General features: G+C 49.9%; 6 protein-coding genes across 6 annotated transcripts; 4 read left to right on the forward strand and 2 right to left on the reverse strand.

Annotated features, from left to right (window-relative positions):
- Window positions 1-601: 601 nt before the first annotated feature.
- EPUS_02496 (uncharacterized protein) lies at window positions 602-1,848 on the reverse strand (the record flags this gene model as incomplete). The annotated part of the gene is made up of 4 exons (XM_007805497.1): window positions 602-674; window positions 725-1,115; window positions 1,142-1,790; window positions 1,846-1,848. 4 exons carry the CDS (start codon window positions 1,846-1,848, stop codon window positions 602-604), a joined length of 1,116 nt encoding a protein of 371 aa, XP_007803688.1.
- Window positions 1,849-2,249: 401 nt separating this feature from the next.
- On the forward strand, window positions 2,250-5,495 carry EPUS_02497 (uncharacterized protein; the record flags this gene model as incomplete). The annotated part of the gene is made up of 1 exon (XM_007805498.1): window positions 2,250-5,495. One exon carries the CDS (start codon window positions 2,250-2,252, stop codon window positions 5,493-5,495), a length of 3,246 nt encoding a protein of 1,081 aa, XP_007803689.1.
- A 615-nt stretch (window positions 5,496-6,110) lies between these two features.
- On the forward strand, window positions 6,111-7,109 carry EPUS_02498 (uncharacterized protein; the record flags this gene model as incomplete). Its single annotated transcript, XM_007805499.1, has 1 exon — window positions 6,111-7,109. One exon carries the CDS (start codon window positions 6,111-6,113, stop codon window positions 7,107-7,109), a length of 999 nt encoding a protein of 332 aa, XP_007803690.1.
- Window positions 7,110-7,506: 397 nt separating this feature from the next.
- EPUS_02499 (60S ribosomal protein L6-B) lies at window positions 7,507-8,333 on the reverse strand (the record flags this gene model as incomplete). The annotated part of the gene is made up of 3 exons (XM_007805500.1): window positions 7,507-7,659; window positions 7,711-8,049; window positions 8,196-8,333. The coding sequence occupies 3 exons, from the start codon at window positions 8,331-8,333 to the stop codon at window positions 7,507-7,509; spliced, it is 630 nt and encodes a 209-aa protein (XP_007803691.1).
- Window positions 8,334-8,715: 382 nt separating this feature from the next.
- EPUS_02500 (uncharacterized protein) lies at window positions 8,716-10,063 on the forward strand (the record flags this gene model as incomplete). Its single annotated transcript, XM_007805501.1, has 3 exons — window positions 8,716-8,766; window positions 8,851-9,437; window positions 9,508-10,063. 3 exons carry the CDS (start codon window positions 8,716-8,718, stop codon window positions 10,061-10,063), a joined length of 1,194 nt encoding a protein of 397 aa, XP_007803692.1.
- Window positions 10,064-11,013: 950 nt separating this feature from the next.
- On the forward strand, window positions 11,014-17,627 carry EPUS_02501 (uncharacterized protein; the record flags this gene model as incomplete). The annotated part of the gene is made up of 3 exons (XM_007805502.1): window positions 11,014-16,554; window positions 16,602-16,924; window positions 16,973-17,627. 3 exons carry the CDS (start codon window positions 11,014-11,016, stop codon window positions 17,625-17,627), a joined length of 6,519 nt encoding a protein of 2,172 aa, XP_007803693.1.
- Between the last annotated feature and the right edge of the window lie 724 nt (window positions 17,628-18,351).

An 18,351-nucleotide genomic window follows, 5' to 3' on the forward strand; every position in this document is an offset into this window, starting at 1 on the left:
AAGTTGTCGCTGAGGCAGGAATGGCCAATCGACCATCTACTACCGAGGCCTTTGGAGAACTCCATCATCTACATGTCTACGCTACGAAACACAACACACACGTCACACTGACAAGACCAAACCGAGAACCAATGCTTTCATTGTCGACAGGAAACATCAACTTCAAAAAGTCTCATCGTGGTACCTTCGATGCAGCGTACCAATTAGTGACGTACAGTATCGCACAGATGATTGAGAAGGGGTTCGTGCAGAGCATTCAGCAATTAGAGATTATCATGAGAGGTTATGGTCCTGGCAGAGAGGCTTTCCAGAAGGTGTTGCTGGGAATGGAGGGCAGAGTGATAAAGCCAAAAGTTTACAGAGTCACCGACAGTACTCGGCTAAAGTTTGGAGGCACCCGGAGTCCAGCTGTGAGAAGACTATGATGGCTTATTAGACAGCTAATGGGACTTGTCTGTGTAAATACAGGTGCTCAAATGTGTCGTGGAACGGGAAACTGGCATCTGGGCGTTACAAGGAGAGAGCGGTATCTGCGGTCGGTTGTGTGATCGTCGTAGAGCTCAGTAGAATGGGTATCTTGAATTGTGTTGCCAAAGATCATTCAAGAGCCTTGGCCAGCTCCTCTGCCAGCACCACCACCGGCTCCTCTGCCGCCTCCCATGAATTGATTCGCCCTATATCGCTGTCAGTACAAACCCGAACAACGTGCACATGTCGAACTTACAGATTGGCAATGTTTGGGTCGTTCATCAAGCTCGATAGATCTGGCATTCCACCTCTGCCTCTGCCTCCTCCCTCGCCTCCACCCCCGCCTCCACCCCCTCCTTGCAATCCCTGCATCATCTGTTGTAATCTAGGGTTGTTCATCAACCCTTGAATTGCCTCTGGGTTTTGCATGAGGTTTCTAGCCATGCCCGCGAACATGGGGTTGTTCATCAGACCACCTATATCAGGCATGCCGCCACCTCCACCACCGCCTCCTCCGCCGAACATGCTGGCCAAGCTGGAGAGATCTGGCATACCTCCCGCACCACCAGGACCTCGGGTATTGCCTGGCGCGTCATCACCGTCATCTTCTGGCAAGTGCTCCTCCTCCTCCTTTTCCATCTCGGCCACTCTCTGGTGTCACTTCCGCCATTACCTTCGTACTCTATGCCCTTCTGGTAAGCTTCCGCACTCCCTCTCGCGTCGCCTAACGCAAACTTAGCCAGCCCAAGCCGTGACCATGCTTTGGTGTACGTTGGATCTGCAGCAACAGCAATCTCAGCATCGGCAACGGCAGCACCATGATCCCCCGAAGCAGAGTAGGCAGCTGCGCGATTTGAGAGATAGATTGGATTCGCAGGAGACAAGGAGATAGCTTCTGTATACTTGGCGATGGCCGTCTGGTAGTCTTTCTGCTGCATTGCAGCGTTTCCCGCGCTCTTCAACTTTTCTGCCTCTGGATTTGGCTTCTCTGTCGCTGTAGCTGATGCTTTGGAGTCTTCGCTTTTTGGTGCGGATGGTGTGCTTGGCCGGCCCTCTTGTACTGAGCTCTCGCCGGTCGTTGAAGCTGTACTCCTACCCTTCAATTTTTCATAAACACGATAGATGCTGTGAAGATTCTGTGTGCCGACGGCGTCTTGCATGGCAGCCTTGTCATTCGGATCTACCTTGAAAGCATCGGCAATACAAGTTGATGCAACCTCGACAGATTCATTATCATCAGTGGTAAGCGTCCCATCTTTGAGCGACGTTGACAAGAAGTCGATAATGGCCAGTGCGAGGCGCTTCTTCGATTCGGCGAGTGACTTGCATTATAATATTCAGTAGGCTTTCAGCGCATCCCATAAGATGTGTACGTACCATTGCCGCAGTACTCAGAGCTCCCACTGCGCTTGATTATCTTCCACAAAGTAAGTGACAGGGACGTGCGTAGTACCAGTTGTGTTTGTCTAGCGAACATCAACAGCGGGAGGGTCAAGGCAGAGATTGGAACAGCGCAAGTATTTCCTTGGCGGAGTGTATTCACTCGTACTACGTATGCTGAACGACGTCGAATTAGATGGACCTTACCGAGATTTGACGCAGTAAACAAATAGAGCACACAGCCATCGCTTCCATGATCTACCATTGCAGCCAAGGCTTGCTTGATCACAGAGTTCTCTGGCCTCTTCAGACATTCTCACACATTTTCTATTTGAATGTGCAGTGAGCATGCGGGGCCCTGAAGATGGTCGGGTTTCAATATCAGCCAGTGTGCTGTAACGATGTACTGGCCGTGTGGTGTACCACGGGTATATACATACCACGGTTCACGACAGTCAAGTGCTACGAAAGAGGAAGAAGAAGAGGGAGATGACGAAGTCCGCCAGCCACAATCGCCGCAAAGCCTTAAAAGGGAGCTAGGAAAGGAGTATCAACGGGAAAGCATCAATCGCGATACCGTGATTTCTTCAGAGATTATTGGACTTTGTGTTGCTGCCACTGATCATCTATTTGCGACCATAACATTGTCTACCCTTACATTTTGGCAAAACCGACCTACGGTCGTTCTTGCAGCAGCCGTTCGATCAATCTCTTCGCTAGACAAGTATGGGACCAATCAGTCCATTCACCTTCGACCGGACTGTGGTGTTGCAATGGTCCAGACTTCGCATGGATACCTTCTCATCTATTCCATTGAGGTCGACCAGAGTGCCCGAGTCTATCAACAACACTTTGATCAAAGCCAAGCTCGCAGGCAAAGTTTAATGCAGAACTTTAGGGCCGAAGATGCTATTGGCCTCCGAGAGATCATTGTTCAACTGAGAAGAGCTGTCAAAATTGATGCGGGGATCAGTGCGGTGCTAGCTTTCCCAAATGATTTACTGATAGCTACTGCGAAGCCTCCAGCAGTACAGTGTATTAAATGGAGCCTTGATGAGAATGGTCCCCAGACGACTGCGGAATTGATAAGTAAGATGGACTGGATGCACACGAAGAGTGTTGTTGTACAGATGGTGCATAACAGAGCCATGCATCTGTCTGTCTGGGGCGCTTACGATGGGAAAGCTTACGCCGTTCAACGCCAAAACCAGGCGACATTGAAGCAAGAATCGTCGGCCGAATCAAGCGAGTCAGACAAATTACAACCCCGAAATTCAAAAATGTTTACTGGACACTGTTTCCATGACCCTGACAATGAGAATCTATTTGCAAGAGTAGTGGCGGTGAATGCGAAATTCTCTTTGCTCGCGGTAGGCTGCCACAATGGCGAACTATGTATATATGGATTGAGAGACTACGCAGGCAATGTCTTCCTTTCTCACCGGATTGGCGCAGTCGGTTCTCTCGTTTCTACTGGAAGGCTGACTTGTCTTACTTATTCGCCGGATGGTTATTGCCTGTTTGTAGGATATGAAAAAGGGTGGGCAACGTGGAGTGTTTTTGGTAAACCGGGCGTGTCAAGCTTTACCGCGAACCATACTCAATCTGGGTCGAGCAATGAGAGATGGCTTGCTGGTATCTCGACTGCCAATTGGACTGCCGGAGGATCCGAACTCCTCCTCACCTCTCCGGGTGACCATCGAATCTGGAGACTCGAGTTTTCACGAAGTGCTGCTGCCGGTTGCTTCTCGTGCGCAAACTTGATGCGAGCTCTATTTCAAACCCCTACAGAATTAATCATGTACCGAGGTCATGATTTGCCGGATCTGACTTCGATATCTGGCCAGCCATCGCTGTGGCATCACGCACAGTATCCAGCAGCATACTATCAAAGTCATGGTCCCATCAGATGCTCAGTGATATCGCAGGATGGTTGCTATGCAGCGATAGCAGGTCGAAGAGGTTTGGCGCATTACAGCGTGCAAAGTGGCAGATGGAAGACCTTTGCCGATTCTAATGAAGAAAAGTCTTTCGCGGTCAGAGGTGGAATGTGTTGGTTCAACCACATTCTTATTGCAGCTACGGAATCTGACAGCTCATATGAGCTACGTGCATATTCTCGGGATGCCCAATTGCGACAGTCCAGCGTACTCCATCTCGAAATACTACCTGCATCAGTGGTTTTTCTCGGCCCCTCCGGAGAGGACTCCCTGCTAGTGTATACGTCTGAGAATGTCCTTTATCACTTCGTGATAAGCTTCACATCGCTGGGAATGAATCTGGTCCAAGTCGGGCAGATCGCTTTCCATGGCGTAGTTCGAGCACCAACTCGTGTACGATCAGTCAGCTGGGTCCTTCCAGAAAACCAGCTTCGAGACGGAGACCCATCGCAGGATGTGGCGCTGGCTGCAGTTCTGTTTCTGGTGGATGATAAACTTGTCCTCCTGCAGCCATCTCGGGCGGATGATGGAGGCCTGCGGTACAACATGCGGGTCATTGCACACCACATCGAGTTCTATATTTTGATGCGTGATCAGCTGTTTTTCAACTTCGCAAACACTGGAGATGAGTCTATTCCACCCACACCGTCTTCGGGGCACGGCTTGAACCGTATTGGACAACATCACACGCTGAGAGACTCCCTATGGACATTTAGCGGAAGCGACCTGAATATGTGGAGCGACGTCCGTGATGTCCTCCGAATGGCTATCGAAGGGTCAATAGCGGATTCTGTTTCACTTCTCTCTGTGCCGGTAGATTTCTATCCTCTGTCTATCCTTCTCAACAAAGGCATTGTACTGGGAATCGAGTCTGACCTTATTCAAAGACGTGATTTGCCATTTGCGCAGTTCCGAACAGCCATTCGAACTCACCTCTTTATCCCTTACCTCCTACAGCACCACATCTCAGCCGAGCGGAATGCGCCTGCTGCCATCGCTCTAGCTCGACAATACGAGTATTTGTCATATTTTGCTTACGCACTCGAAGTTTTGCTCCATAATGTCCTGGATGAAGAAGCAGATTTTTACAGTGGAGGTGCAGATAAAAGCAAGTCCACTCTCCCTGCGGTGCTATCGCTCTTGTACGGCTCACTTTCAGAGTCGTCATATCTCTCCACGATCGTTCAATGCATACGCAAGACCGAGTTTACCTCTTGGCCAGTACTTCTAGCGCATCTTCCGCCACCTGCCGTGCTTTTCGAACAGGCGCTTCAGCTTGACGATCTGAGGACCGCGACCGGCTACTTGATAGTACTACAAAGCTTTGAAGAAGACCACGGCGAAGCCCGGCGTAGCGAGGAGGACGTGGAAGCTTACGTTATTCGGCTCATGGCTCTTGCTCGAGAGAAGGACGATTGGGAGCTCTGCTCAGATCTTGCTCAATTCTTGATGGCTTTTGACCCTATGGGATATGCACTTAGAAGGGTCATTGAATCTGTTGGCTTTCGAGAAATGGAGAGCTCAGAAGCCCCCGCCACAGTGAAGGCTACAGGATTGGGTCTCACCATTCCTGATCCGCACAAGAGCGGAAAAGAGCAGGCAGGTCACGGAAACAGCAGTGCGCAACTGCTCGGTTCTGAAGTGAGTTTTCTGCAGCCGAAGCATTCATCAAGTGTCGACTACTTTTCGACATCGCCAGAGAGGTAGCGAGGTTTACCCGGTTTGGGTACCGGTGCCCAGCGCCGACAAACTGCAGTGATTCCTGGTTATTAGAGCCATGAATCAATCATCTTTGTCTTGGTTCAATCCTGTACCCAGCCTCCGCCTGAGGATGCCAGTCGTTACTATATGATCAAGGATGGCATCGATTGCCCCCTGTGGACTCGCTTGAAGCATTTGCAATCCTGGGCCACAGGTCAGCACATGAATCAGTATTCAAGTTGGCAGCGAACGCCAAGATCTTGTCAAGCAGGGTGCCAAGGAACTCCGCATCTTCAGCCTTGTGGCTTCCATGCTCCCAGCCATCAACCAAATTATCATTTCTCGAGCGCCAAACAAACTTGCTTGAGCAGATGAACTGTCCTTCAATCTTTACGCGCTTTCGACGCACATTCATTCTTATATGTATAGCCGCAACTTGAGCATCTAGCAATTCCAATGTACAGCCTCAATCCCCTACATTACCTTCCGTGTACCCTATCCAAAGTCCTCCCCGCGGCTCTTACTCCCTCAACCTGTCAGACCCCACCCTCAATTCTCTCAACGGCCTACAACACTCTCACATCGCCACTCAGTGCGACCTACATATCACTCCGCGCAGCAATGGATGCTCTCCTCTCCCTACCTTTCCTCTCTTTCCTGCTCATCCCAACTATGACATCATACTCCACCTCGCTCAATCTGCTCTTCTTCTACCTCACCTGGTCCACTCTGGTGCTCTCGCATCCTCCACTGCGTCTCGAGATCGTCGCAACGCTCGCTGTCAGGATCCTCTTCTACATCGTTCCGAGCGCATTCTTCCTCCTCTTCGACGCGCTACTTCCCGGCGCAGCCGAGGGTCGAAAAGCCATGGGCTCCACAGGTTTGCCCCTCAAGAATGCAAAGCGCGAAAGATCTATCATGGTGGGCAAGAGGGTGCTATGGTCGTTGGCGAACCTGTTCCAAGGTGTCTTGCTTCAGGCGGGTGTCGAGGTACTGCTGACGCGTTTTCTTGGGACAAAAAGCGCGCTGAAGGTTACCACAAGTCTACCAATGCCGTGGGGCATCTTTATGGATCTACTTAGGGGGTGGGTGTTCAGGGAGATATTTGGATACGTGCTGCATCGTTACGCGCTGCACGATGCACGGTCACCAGTTACGCAGTACCACGAGGGTTGGTATCATTCAATAGCAGCACCTTTCCCGATGTCGGCCTCTTACGATCATCCGATCGCTTACATTTTCCGGAACTTTTTACCAACTTTCGGACCTGCGCTACTTTTCCGCTTTCATCTATTGACTTATATCATATTCTTGAGCCTAGTCAGCCTGGAAGAAACATTCGTGAACTCCGGATACTCGACCGTGCCTACAAATTTTATTCTTGGTGGGATTGCGCGCAGAGCAGACGCGCATGTGGTTAGTGGTGGGGAAGGAAACTTCGGGCCTTGGGGGATCATTGATTGGGTCTGCGGGACGACGGTGGGAGAAGATGTGATTGATGATTTGAGGGCCGAAGCGGAGAAGCATGATATGGAAGGAAAAGTGGACATGGCTGTTGAGAAGGCAAAGAGGAAGGGTGGACAGCTGAAGGCTCGAACGAGGCGGAGAAGGGAGACTTAGGCTGCTCAGTTATGGTTCGCAGGGAGGGTGTGCTGAGATTGAGCTTTTGTCCATGCGACTTGGAAGCTTTTTGCTGCTTGGGTTTTGACGTTCCAGGTACCCAGTCATGTCAATTTGCATCATGAATGATTTTGTTCGTTATTCAAATGTGCCGAACATCGGAAGATTCGTGAGTGTATTAGCCGAGTGCAATATTATGCAGAGCTCCTGATGAGTTAGCCCTTTGGCTGGCTCTCTTCACGTTGGAGGGCCTTCTCAACAACATCCAGCCGGAGCAATCTTTTAAACTGCTCTTCACAAACCAACTGCAAACCCTCCTCATCGCCTGCCCGCTTGGATCGCATCGTCCTCCAAGCTCCCACACTGCAATGCCTTGCATCTCTATCCTACCAACTGCCTAGAACTTCATCTCATGCGGTCTGTCTCCCTTTTGCAGGCTCCAGCTGCTAGCGAGGTAACTGGCTAAGAATTTTTCGTTCTTGATGTTGGATAAAAGAGGTTTGTCAATCGTCTTTTGGTCTGCCGCCCGGGCACTCGTAGGTTTCTTCTTCTGTTGAGCAAATCAGCAAGAAGCTCAGCAGCCATTATGCCAGAATCCTACTTCTGGTTTCTCCCCTTGTTTGAAGAATGCCTCCTCTGTCTTCGCCTTTTCTGACTTCTTCTCTTTTGTGAAGTAGTTGGGCTCTGAGATCTTCTCTAACGTCTTGTCGTCCACACCCTTGAGGTCTACCTTGGTGTTGGTTGCGATAACATATCTGGCATTCACTCTCCTTAGAGGCACACCATTGATTTTAAATGGGCCTGTGATGAGCAGAGTGCCTTCTGAAAGGTGTTTGAGGAGGATGACGCGTTTGCCTCGAAAGCGGCCAGCAAGAAGGATGACAACTGTGCCAGGTTGGAGGGAGGGACGGGGTCTTGCGGGATGAATCGACTTTCGGGCCTGGCAAGTATATACGTTAATGCTAAGCTCAAGCACAGATATGACTCAGGAAGACAACGAGGCCCTGTTGTGAATGTTATGGAGGGAAATTTTGCCAGAGCAAAGCTTGCTCCCAAAAGCTATCCATTAGATCAAAGTATGCTCACCTTTTTCGGCTGCTTCTGATCTTCTGCAGGGTACCACTTGCTGGCCTTCTGCGAGTGGTGCGGTACTGTTCGTTCTTGCTTCCCGAATTTCTTCGTCTGAGCTTGGTGCTGTGAATTTGCCTCCAAAGCCGCCGACATTGTGGTGCAAGACGAAGAGGTAGGGAGAAAGCGACAGAAGCCCCGGGATTTATGGTAGGTAGTGCTGGTAAATTGTTGTGGAGGTCTTCTATCTCGGATAGAGTGATGCGATAGCTGCGTGTGGGAAGCGAAGCCCTAAGCCAAGCCCGCCTTGAGCTAAAGCGAAATTGATTTAGTGCGTGCTCGGCGAACTGCACAGCAGTCCGGGTAGTAAACTTTAGGTAAGCTTTAGCTTACAGGCTACGAGAAATCAAGTGCAGCAGCGCAGCAACGAATACTCCGTAGGTTATGTATACTTCAGAGCCTTTTGTTTCATTGTTGCAATAGACCAAGCTGCCTCTATCCGATCGTGCTGCAGACAACCTGTCGCCCCTACCATATCATGTCTATCTCACCTATAATCACTTTCAAGGCAGGCCTTTGTGATCTAAACGTAAGCTTCTTGCTCCTTGTGTGCCAGTCATGCTCTCCTCCAAGACGACTACCCGTGACATTGCTAATGATCTTCATTTTATAGACTGCAACGGATCCACCGCGGGTCAAAGCCCTCCCTGAACCAGGCTACATTTACCTATATTCCGAAGATGACCTTGTGTATTTCTGCTGGCGGCAGAGATCTGCTTCATTGGACAATCCAGGGTTGAAACTTGTTATGATTCCTGGTGACGCATCCTTTACTCCCTATAAAGCGACCAGTTCTCAGACGCCTTCAAACCCGAACAAACCTACCAATGGCAGAATCTACGTTCTCAAATTCACTTCCAGCTCTCAGCGGCACCTGTTTTGGTTACAGTCCAGAAGTCAGCATGAGTCTAGTGACCCAGCTTGGTTTAGTGCTCGAGATTTGAAGTTGGGCCAGATTGTCAATACACTATTGCAAGGTGAAGACATCGATGTCCAACAGGCCATCGCCAATCTACCGAACGATCGGAATGGACCTGATAGGGATGATGATGATGCCACCATGGAAGATGTGGAGGGCCAAAATCACGACGCAGATCATCATCGGGGAGGAAGCGGAGGCGCTGGCCCCGATGCCACAGGTGGCGATGTAAGAGAGGAAGGCCAGGAGGCCAGAGAAGGTGGCGCTGATGGTGGGAGAGCGTAGGTACTGCTCTCATGATGCTTTTCGCATCACCATATCAGAGGAATGCTGGCTAACGCTTTGGTATAGCGCAACGACGGGTTCCACAGATGCATCATCAATCATCCAGAACTTCTTGAAGTCAATGGAAGGCACCAATGCAGGTCAATCGAATCCTCAAGGAAATCTCTTCACGACGCTAGCCGATCTCCTCACGCCTGCATCCACCATTCCTCTGATCGACTCGGCAGATGAAAGAGTTATTGATAAATTCTTGGACTTCCTTCCATCCACTCTATTGGCTCTGGCTCAGGAAATTGATGATGCAGCCGCCGTTAGCACTGATGCATCATCAGCAGATGCTGCCAAACAGGCTATTGGCTTAGAGCAGAAGAAGGATATTCTCCGCCGAGTTCTGCGGTCTCCGCAATTCTCACAGAGCCTGTCTAGCCTGACCGTAGCATTGCGAGATGGGGGACTACCAAGCATAAGCGAGGCGCTCAGTATTCCTGTCACTAATGGAGGCTTCATGAGACGGGGAGGAGTGCCACTGGGCGGAGGTGACGCTGTAGAAGCGTTCCTCAACGGTGTAAAAGAGCACGTCAAAAGCAATTCTCAGGCCAAAAATAAGATGGACAGAGACTAAATGCCAAATTTACTGTACGTAGTTGAGCGATAGCAATCCAAAGGTATCCTCAGTACTCCTAAAGATAGGTGCAATGGATATCATTAGGAAGAGGAAACGGTTATAGAGGTTTAATCCGCACTCCGCCATTATTGAGCCGCGGCCCAGTACGCAGTACTGAATCTCTAGGTACTCCATAGTGACTGGGCATATGCTACTCAAGAATCGCTTCCAAACCTTAGGCATCTTCCGTTTGGCGGAGTTATTTTTATGTCTATTCTACTCTGATGGACACTTGGACTCAGTTGAGGGGCCTGAATACGCGTAGTAATGTACTGAATTAAGTTAGCTGTTGATCACCGCCAGACTAGTTTGATGGGGGGCCCTGAAGTACTATGTAGATGTTAGCTCAGCGCTAGTATCTTTACTTGTAAACATTCTCTGTACAGAACAGCTACGCTCAAAAGAAGTTAGATGTTATGATTTGACTCACCAGAATGGATGCACACAGAACAAGCTCTAAAGTGGCGAATCATAACACTACGTTGTTGTGAGAAGAACTAGCTGTTCTTAGCACCAGACTAACATTACTTCTGGCCCCCCTACTAGTACTAAGTCCCCCCCATTATGCCAAGCCTATCACTACGCGTCAAGTTGTACAATGGTGCTCCACCACGGGTGTCTCAAGTGCAGAATAGGCAAAGCATTCGAACCTTGAGCGCATTCCACTAATCGTCATCACCAATTGTGAGTGCTTGTATTTTATACTAGGTATAGAGGTTGCTGACTGCGGTTCGTTGAAGAAGTACAATCTCTGGGACCGGATGCCGCGAACCAATTCGGGAGACACAACCCAGTAGAATTCATCTTTGCGCCTGAGATCCTATCCTAGACGCCTCGCATAATCCTACACAGATGGATCCCATTCAGCGTCCGAACATGTGAATATAACGGCACGGACGCCATTCAATATGGCATCCAAGGATCGCAGCCCTCCGAAGTTTCCCTCTCCACAATCAATACCCCTGCAAGACTTACCTCGACCTCCAGATGATGACGATAGGCAGAGCCCAAGAAGTGGTGGGCGGACGAGTTTGCGCAGTCCTCGGACGAGTGTTTTCGGAAGGATACAAGGAGCCAGATACGAACGGTTGCAAGAGGGTTCTCCCAGCCCGCCATCTAGGTCGGAAGCCGACAATCCACAATCTGCCACATCTAGACTTCAAATATCACCATTTGTATCGAACCAAGAGGCGCATTCTCCGGTGGATGATCTGCCTACCTTTGCAGCCGCTACCAGCTCAATAGGTTTAAGCTTTGGAGCGCGGGAGCCATCAGACTTTTCTCCTAGAAGCACAGACAACGAGCCAATTGGACCAGCTATAAATGTCACAACTTCTAATGACTTCTACCTTCAAGCGGGACGGCATCCAAGCCTTGAGTCTGAAGATCAGCTGCCGCCAGGCGATGCAGACACAGTACCTTTGACCAGCGGGCCATATCTACATCCAGCTCTAAGACCCGGCACAAATACTCCGAATGGACAGAGACATGACAGGCAAGGAAAGCTGGAAAGCAAAAGACAAAGCGTGCACTGGACCGATGCCGAGGTTGTAGGACCAATCCCCCAAAGATCACCAGGTTCCAGACTTGGGGACGACCTTCCCAACGTAGAAGAAGGACAGGGTTTGCGCAGGATGGAGAGCACTACAAACGGAATCGGCAGGCTCACGTCCGTGTCGGGTCGCGAAAGATCGAGATCACAATCGCCGTCTGCTTCAATCTCTCCCATAGCAAGGGCTAATTCGATACTACGAATGATGTCGCAAAGAGTTGTCAACCTGAGTAACGACGCAGAAGTCGTTGAGCAGAGTATCAGACGGAAATCGTCGGTCGGATCGTCAAGAATGGATGGCCCACCATCTCTTCCAGCAATGGTGAACGACGAACACGGCGATCCGTTTGGAGGAGAAGTAGATCCGTCGAGTCCTGTCGAAAAGCTCCCGTCGGTCGCAGACGATCACGACAGTCATAACCCCTTCATTCTCCTAAATCCGCTTAGGGGAAAATCACTGGGCGTGTTTGGTGCAGAAAATAAGTTACGCAAGGGACTCTGCGAAATGCTTGTTCATCCAGTAACGGAGCCCCTGATCCTTATTCTTATTGTGGTACAAACAGTTCTGTTGGCTCTTGACTCAGCCCAGTCCGTTTACGTTGACCCTCGATCTAAAAGATGGGGCTCTTCAAGGACAGACTATGCATTGTTTGTGTTGTTTGTTATTTACACACTTGAGATCATTGCTCGTACCATTGTCTCAGGCTTCATCCTGAATCCGACAGAGTATAGTACTCTTGATCGGTCTCTTGGACTGAGGAAAGCCATTCTCAATCAAGGACGAAACCTTTTCGCGCCTCAGCGGCAGCGATCAACCAGAAATGCAGCTACCGTGCCTGATCAGCCATCCATCATCCGCTCATTCACCGGCTTACAGCCGAACATTGACGTGCCTGGGCATGGCAGACAACAGCAACGAATTAGGCTCGCTAAACGAGCGTTTCTTCGCCATTCTTTCAATCGACTGGACTTCATTGCCGTCGTCTCCTTCTGGATTTCCTTCGCGCTGGCTATCTCACAAGTCGAATCCGAGAAGCACCTTTATGTTTTCCGTATGTTGAGCGCCACGCGTATTCTACGCTTGCTGGGCCTGACATCTGGAACATCAGTAATACTACGAAGCCTGAAGAAAGCTGCTCCGTTACTCGTCAATGTCGCCTTCCTGATTGGCTTCTTCTGGCTGCTGTTCGCCATCGTTGGTGTACAAAGTTTCAAATCAAGTTTACGGCGGACGTGTGTATGGGTAGGGCAGAATGGTCTTCCCGATTACCCGCAGAACATAGCCCCTCAAAGTATACAGTTTTGTGGTGGTCATTTAGACGCAAGGACTGGCGAGGCCATGCCTTGGAGAACGGCCGATGGACGAAATGGCACGGCAAAGCATAAAGGCTATCTTTGTCCGCAGGGCTCTCTATGTGTGGAGGGTGGTAATCCTTACAATGGGACACTCAGCTTCGACAACGCGGCAAATTCGCTCCAACTGGTGTTCGTGGTTATGAGCTCGAATACGTTCTCAGACCTTCTCTACTACCTCACAGATACAGATTACCTTGCGGCAGCGCTCTTCTTTGCCGCAGCGATCGTCATAATGAGCTTATGGCTGATGAATTTGCTAGTTGCTGTCATCACCTCCTCGTTTCAAATCATCAGAGAAGAGAGCCAGAGAAGCGCGTTTACAACAGAACGTATAGAGGAGACTGTCACTGATGAAGCAGTAACCAAACGTAAAACTCCACTGAGCAGGTTGTACGACAAGACGTTCTGGTTCTGGATCGCCGTCATCGTCCTTGGACTGGTGGGCCAGTGTCTTAGAAGTTCTAGCATGGGCGACGACAGACGAAAGCTCGTTGATAACACAGAAACCGTCGTGACTCTAGCACTCCTTTTGGAAATCGTTCTGAGATTTGCAAGTGACTGGAGACATTTCTTCTACAGCAGGCGTAACTGGGCTGATTTAATCCTGGCTGTTGTGACATCCATCATCCAACTTCCTCCTATTCGGAATTCTGGTCAGGCATATGCTTGGCTGAGTGCATTTCAAGTGGCCAGGATCTATCGAGTCGTCTTGGCCTTTAGCGTGACTCGGGACCTCATATTAGTTGTCTTTGGTAATATTGGTGGTCTCTTGAACCTCATTGTCTTTGTGTTCCTGATCACTTTCCTCACGGCCATTCTCGCGTCCCAGCTCTTCCGTGGAGAATTTCCGGAACAAGATAGAACTGGAGCTACCGTTCGAATTACGTTCTTCAACATTTACAACTCCTTCATTGGAATGTATCAAGTCCTGTCAAGCGAGAACTGGACCAGCCCCATGTACAACGCAACACAGTTTGATGTGCAGTTCAATACCGCATGGTTAGCAGCAATATTCTTCATTATGTGGTTTATCCTAGCAAATTTCATTGTTCTGAATATGTTCATTGCTGTGATCCAGGAAAGTTTTGAGGTTTCGGAAGATGAGAAACGACTTCAGCAGGTCAAGTCATTCCTGCAGCAGAAACAGCTAAGCGGATCCTCTCACAGTAATTTGTCGCTCGCATCAATACTCAAGGTTGGCAGAGACTCGTTGCGACGAAGAGATCCATTGGACTATGGCCCGGCATCAATGGAGATGCTTTTGAAGGAAGCGGTCGTTAAAGAATTCCTTGAGGAGCAAGATGAGACCCCGATTCGACGTCAAACCGACTTACCCACACCCACTCTGCCTATCGCCACCGTGGATACTGGGGTACTATCCGCTCTCTGGGGCAAAATCACCGGCCTGAATACTCATCGGGAGCAGAATCCCTTCTACTCAAAAATGAAATTTTCGCGTGCTTATGAAGACCTAGATCCCCAAGCGATGGCTAAGGAAGTCTTGTCAGCTGCCGAGCAGAGAAGAAGAGCGCAGCGTCAGTACTTGGCACGCCATCCTAGGTATAATGTGTCTCTGTTCATGTTTGGGCCAAATAACCCCGTCCGTCGGTTTTGCCAGAAAATCGTTGGTCCTGGAAGAGGTGATCAAAGAATAGAAGGGGTCGATCCTTACAAACCGGTGTGGTACTCATTCTCAGCCTTTATATACCTTGCGATTGTGGCTATGGTGCTGCTGGCGTGTCTCACTACTCCTTTATACCAACGAGAGTACTTCGAAAGATATGCACTCAATTTTCGCACTTGGTTTATCTGGACTGATATGGGTTTTGCGATCTTTTTTACCTTGGAGGCAGCCATCAAAGTTATTGCAGACGGGCTCTTCTTCACCCCGAATGCCTATTTCCGGGGCACGTGGGGCTTCATCGATGGAATCGTTCTCGTCACTCTATGGATCAATGTCATCACCTCACTCTACCGGGATGACGGCGTATCAAGAGCTGTTGGAGCATTCAAAGCTCTTCGAGCATTACGACTGCTGAATGTAAGCGACAGTGCTCGAGACACATTTTACTCTGTCATCATCCTCGGTGGTTGGAAGGTCATATCCGCCGCGTTTGTGTCTATCAGTCTGTTGATACCTTTCGCTATCCTCGGGCTCAATCTCTTCAATGGTCAGATGGAGTCTTGTAATGATAGCAACTTTGGACACCCAGAGCTATCGAACTGTGTGGGTGAATACCAATCGGCTCCGTACAACTGGCCGGTGCTCGCTCCAAGACAAGTCTCGAATTCATTTTACAGCTTCGACAACTTCGGCAACTCGCTTTTCATACTCTTCCAGATTGTGTCCCAGGAAGGGTGGACGGATGTCATGTGGAGTGCTATGAGCATGACCGGGAAAGGCATCCAACCCAAGCCGTTTGCTGCCCAAGGGAATGCGGTCTTCTTCATAATCTTCAACCTGCTCGGCGCTGTCTTCGTGCTCACTCTGTTTGTGTCTGTGTTCATGCGCAATCACACAGAACAGACTGGAGTTGCCTTTCTGACGGCAGATCAGAGGTCCTGGCTGGAATTGAGGAAGCTGCTCCGCCAGATCTCCCCAGCCAAGCGCTCACTCGGCAAGACGAGCCGGGCATGGCAAAAGTGGTGCTATCGCATGGCAATACAGAAGCACGGCATGTGGCAACGATCTATCACTGGTGTCTTACTTCTACATCTAGTCTTGTTGGTCATCGAGTTCTATCCGTCTGTGGGCTGGTGGGACAAGCTACGAGATTCTCTTTTCTTGGGATTCACGGGTGTCTACATTGTCAACATAGTGATCCGCATTATTGGACTTTCATGGGAACGCTTCCGACGCAGTTCCTGGGATCTGTATTCCATCGTCACCGTCTCTGGCGTCTTTCTCACCACGGTGATGACCCTTGCAAGCTACAGCAACAGAACATTCGATCAACTACAAAAACTCTTTCTCGTCTCAATTGCTTTTCTTCTCATACCTCGGAATAACCAGCTCGACCAGCTCTTCAAGACTGCAGCTGCTTCTTTCACCAAGATTGGTAACCTCTTGGCTACCTGGTTCGTTTTATTCCTCGTTTATGCTATTGCCTTCACCCAGACGCTGGGCCTGACACGGTTCGGCGCCAATGAAAATGGCAATTTGAATTTCCGGGATGTGCCGAGAGCGTTGATCCTGTTGTTCCGAATGAGCTGCGGCGAAGGCTGGAACCAGATCATGGAGGATTATGCCGGGATCAAGCCGCCATACTGCGTGGCCGATGAAAGCTTCTTCAACAGCGACTGCGGTAGTGCGGTGTGGGCTCGAACGCTTTTCATCTCCTGGAACATCATCAGCATGTACATCTTTGTGTCACTGTTCGTCTCCTTGATATTCGAAAGTTTTTCCTATGTGTACCAGCGTAGCAGTGGCCTTTCAGTGATCTCCCGTGAGGAGATTCGAAGATTCAAGCAGGCGTGGGCTGAATTTGATCCAAACGGCACAGGTTATATCTCCAAGGATCTTTTCCCAAAGTTGCTGAGGGTATGTACTCGAACTTGTGGTTCAGGATGATGGCTAACGAGGAATAGGAGCTCTCTGGTGTCTTCCAGATGGGAATCTATGATGGCGAACACTCGGTTCGAAGCATTCTCGAAGACTGTCGGATTCAATCTAGGGACTTTCCACGATCCTCCATCCAATCTGGCAAAGCTGTTGAAGGTGTCGACCTCAATATGCTAAATGCACGTCTCAGCACAATCCCGGTCAATGAAATTCGGCAGCGACGGGCACGTATGAATATCTTCTACCAGGAAATCCTGGTATCTGCTGATCCCGAGCGTGGGATTCCCTTCACCTCGCTTCTGATGATCATCGCTCATTACAACGTCATCAATGATACCAAGAGTCTAAGGTAAGCCTCTCGCCCACTTATGAAGACCACTTCTTGATGAGATATCAGGTTAGAAGAGTTTCTTCGGCGTCGCGCTCAACTGCAAAGAGTAGAAGAAGCAGTACGTCGCAATACTGTTGTTGGGTTCATCGATACTATCTACTGGTCTCGCTGGTTTCGGAGGGAAAGATCTGCTCGAGGAGCTTCACGGATGGGCGCGCCTCCTCAAATATCTGTACCCGAGATATTTGTGGATCATCCCGATGACGAAATCGGCCGCAGCGAAGGGACATTGCCCAGGGACTTCACCGAGACAGCTCCTGCGACACCAGTGCAGGGAGCAGACCGAGCAGACCGAGCATCCTTATCGAGTGGCTATGATGCTGGCAGAGTGTCCTCGATGGATACGTCGCTTCGCAGAAGAGACTCCAGAAGCAATTCACCAACGCGGTTGGATCCTTCGCCCACTGCAGGCCCTCCTCTAGCATCCCAGCAATTACACGGCGTGGACACATCTTATCAAGGAGCAGGAAATGGGCCCCGCTCAGAGTCACCAGGGCGCCTCTCCCCCAGTCACTCGCCCAGCCATTCACCTCGACATTCCCGGCAAGGAAGTTCTGTCAGCGCGCGTGGTGTGTTGGCTAGTTTGGACAACTCAGCTTGGGGTGAAAGTATCAGGAGGAGTTTTACAATGAGAAGACCAAATTCTACATCTCAGTCCTAATGCAACAGTAGCAAGCAATGAAGTGCACGCGATGATCATGGAACCTTTTCACAGGCGGTTTCGGATGGAGAGAATAGCCAGGAGTAACGCGACACGTCACCCGCTTCCGGAGAAGGCGTCGGTGAGAATTCTTTCAATGCAGGTGGCGTCAATGGAGTAAGGGTGCGATGGAGAAAACAACGGTCAGTCTTTGATGTGTGATATGTTTTGGTCTTCCTTTTCGTTTCTCTGCACATTGCAGTTCGACCGTCCTGTACACGAGGTGCCCTGGATTCCAGGGTGGAGAAGTGGCAGCAGTTTCATGGTGCATCTGGGCGGCGAATTGGGAGGAGATGGCTAACTACACGGTGGATTTTTGCGCTGTACCATACTACACCATACCATACCATAGACAAAGTAATTGAGGCAGAAGGAGAAGAGCAACGCTGTGCAGGATCTCGTATCAGGTCGCTTGTGATACAAAGCTCTACCATTGGGTGGACTCGTACGTGGTGCAGAGATGTTGTTCAGCGAGCCTCCTTGTGGCAGAAGTCACACGTGCACATTTTGTTAGCATATAAAATGTAATCGTGGTATAAGTGGATCGAGAGAATGCAAGATCCCATGTCTGCATTCCCATAACCATGGTTTACGAGGCAAGGCGATGTGAAACCGCCTGTGCTACATGAACCCTGAAGCATCTGATCTCAGAGAACTGAGGCCAGGTTTGTCTCTGGCTGTGCTG

This window comes from Endocarpon pusillum (assembly GCF_000464535.1).
Source record: "Endocarpon pusillum Z07020 unplaced genomic scaffold scaffold4345, whole genome shotgun sequence".
NCBI classification, from domain to species: domain Eukaryota; kingdom Fungi; phylum Ascomycota; class Eurotiomycetes; order Verrucariales; family Verrucariaceae; genus Endocarpon; species Endocarpon pusillum.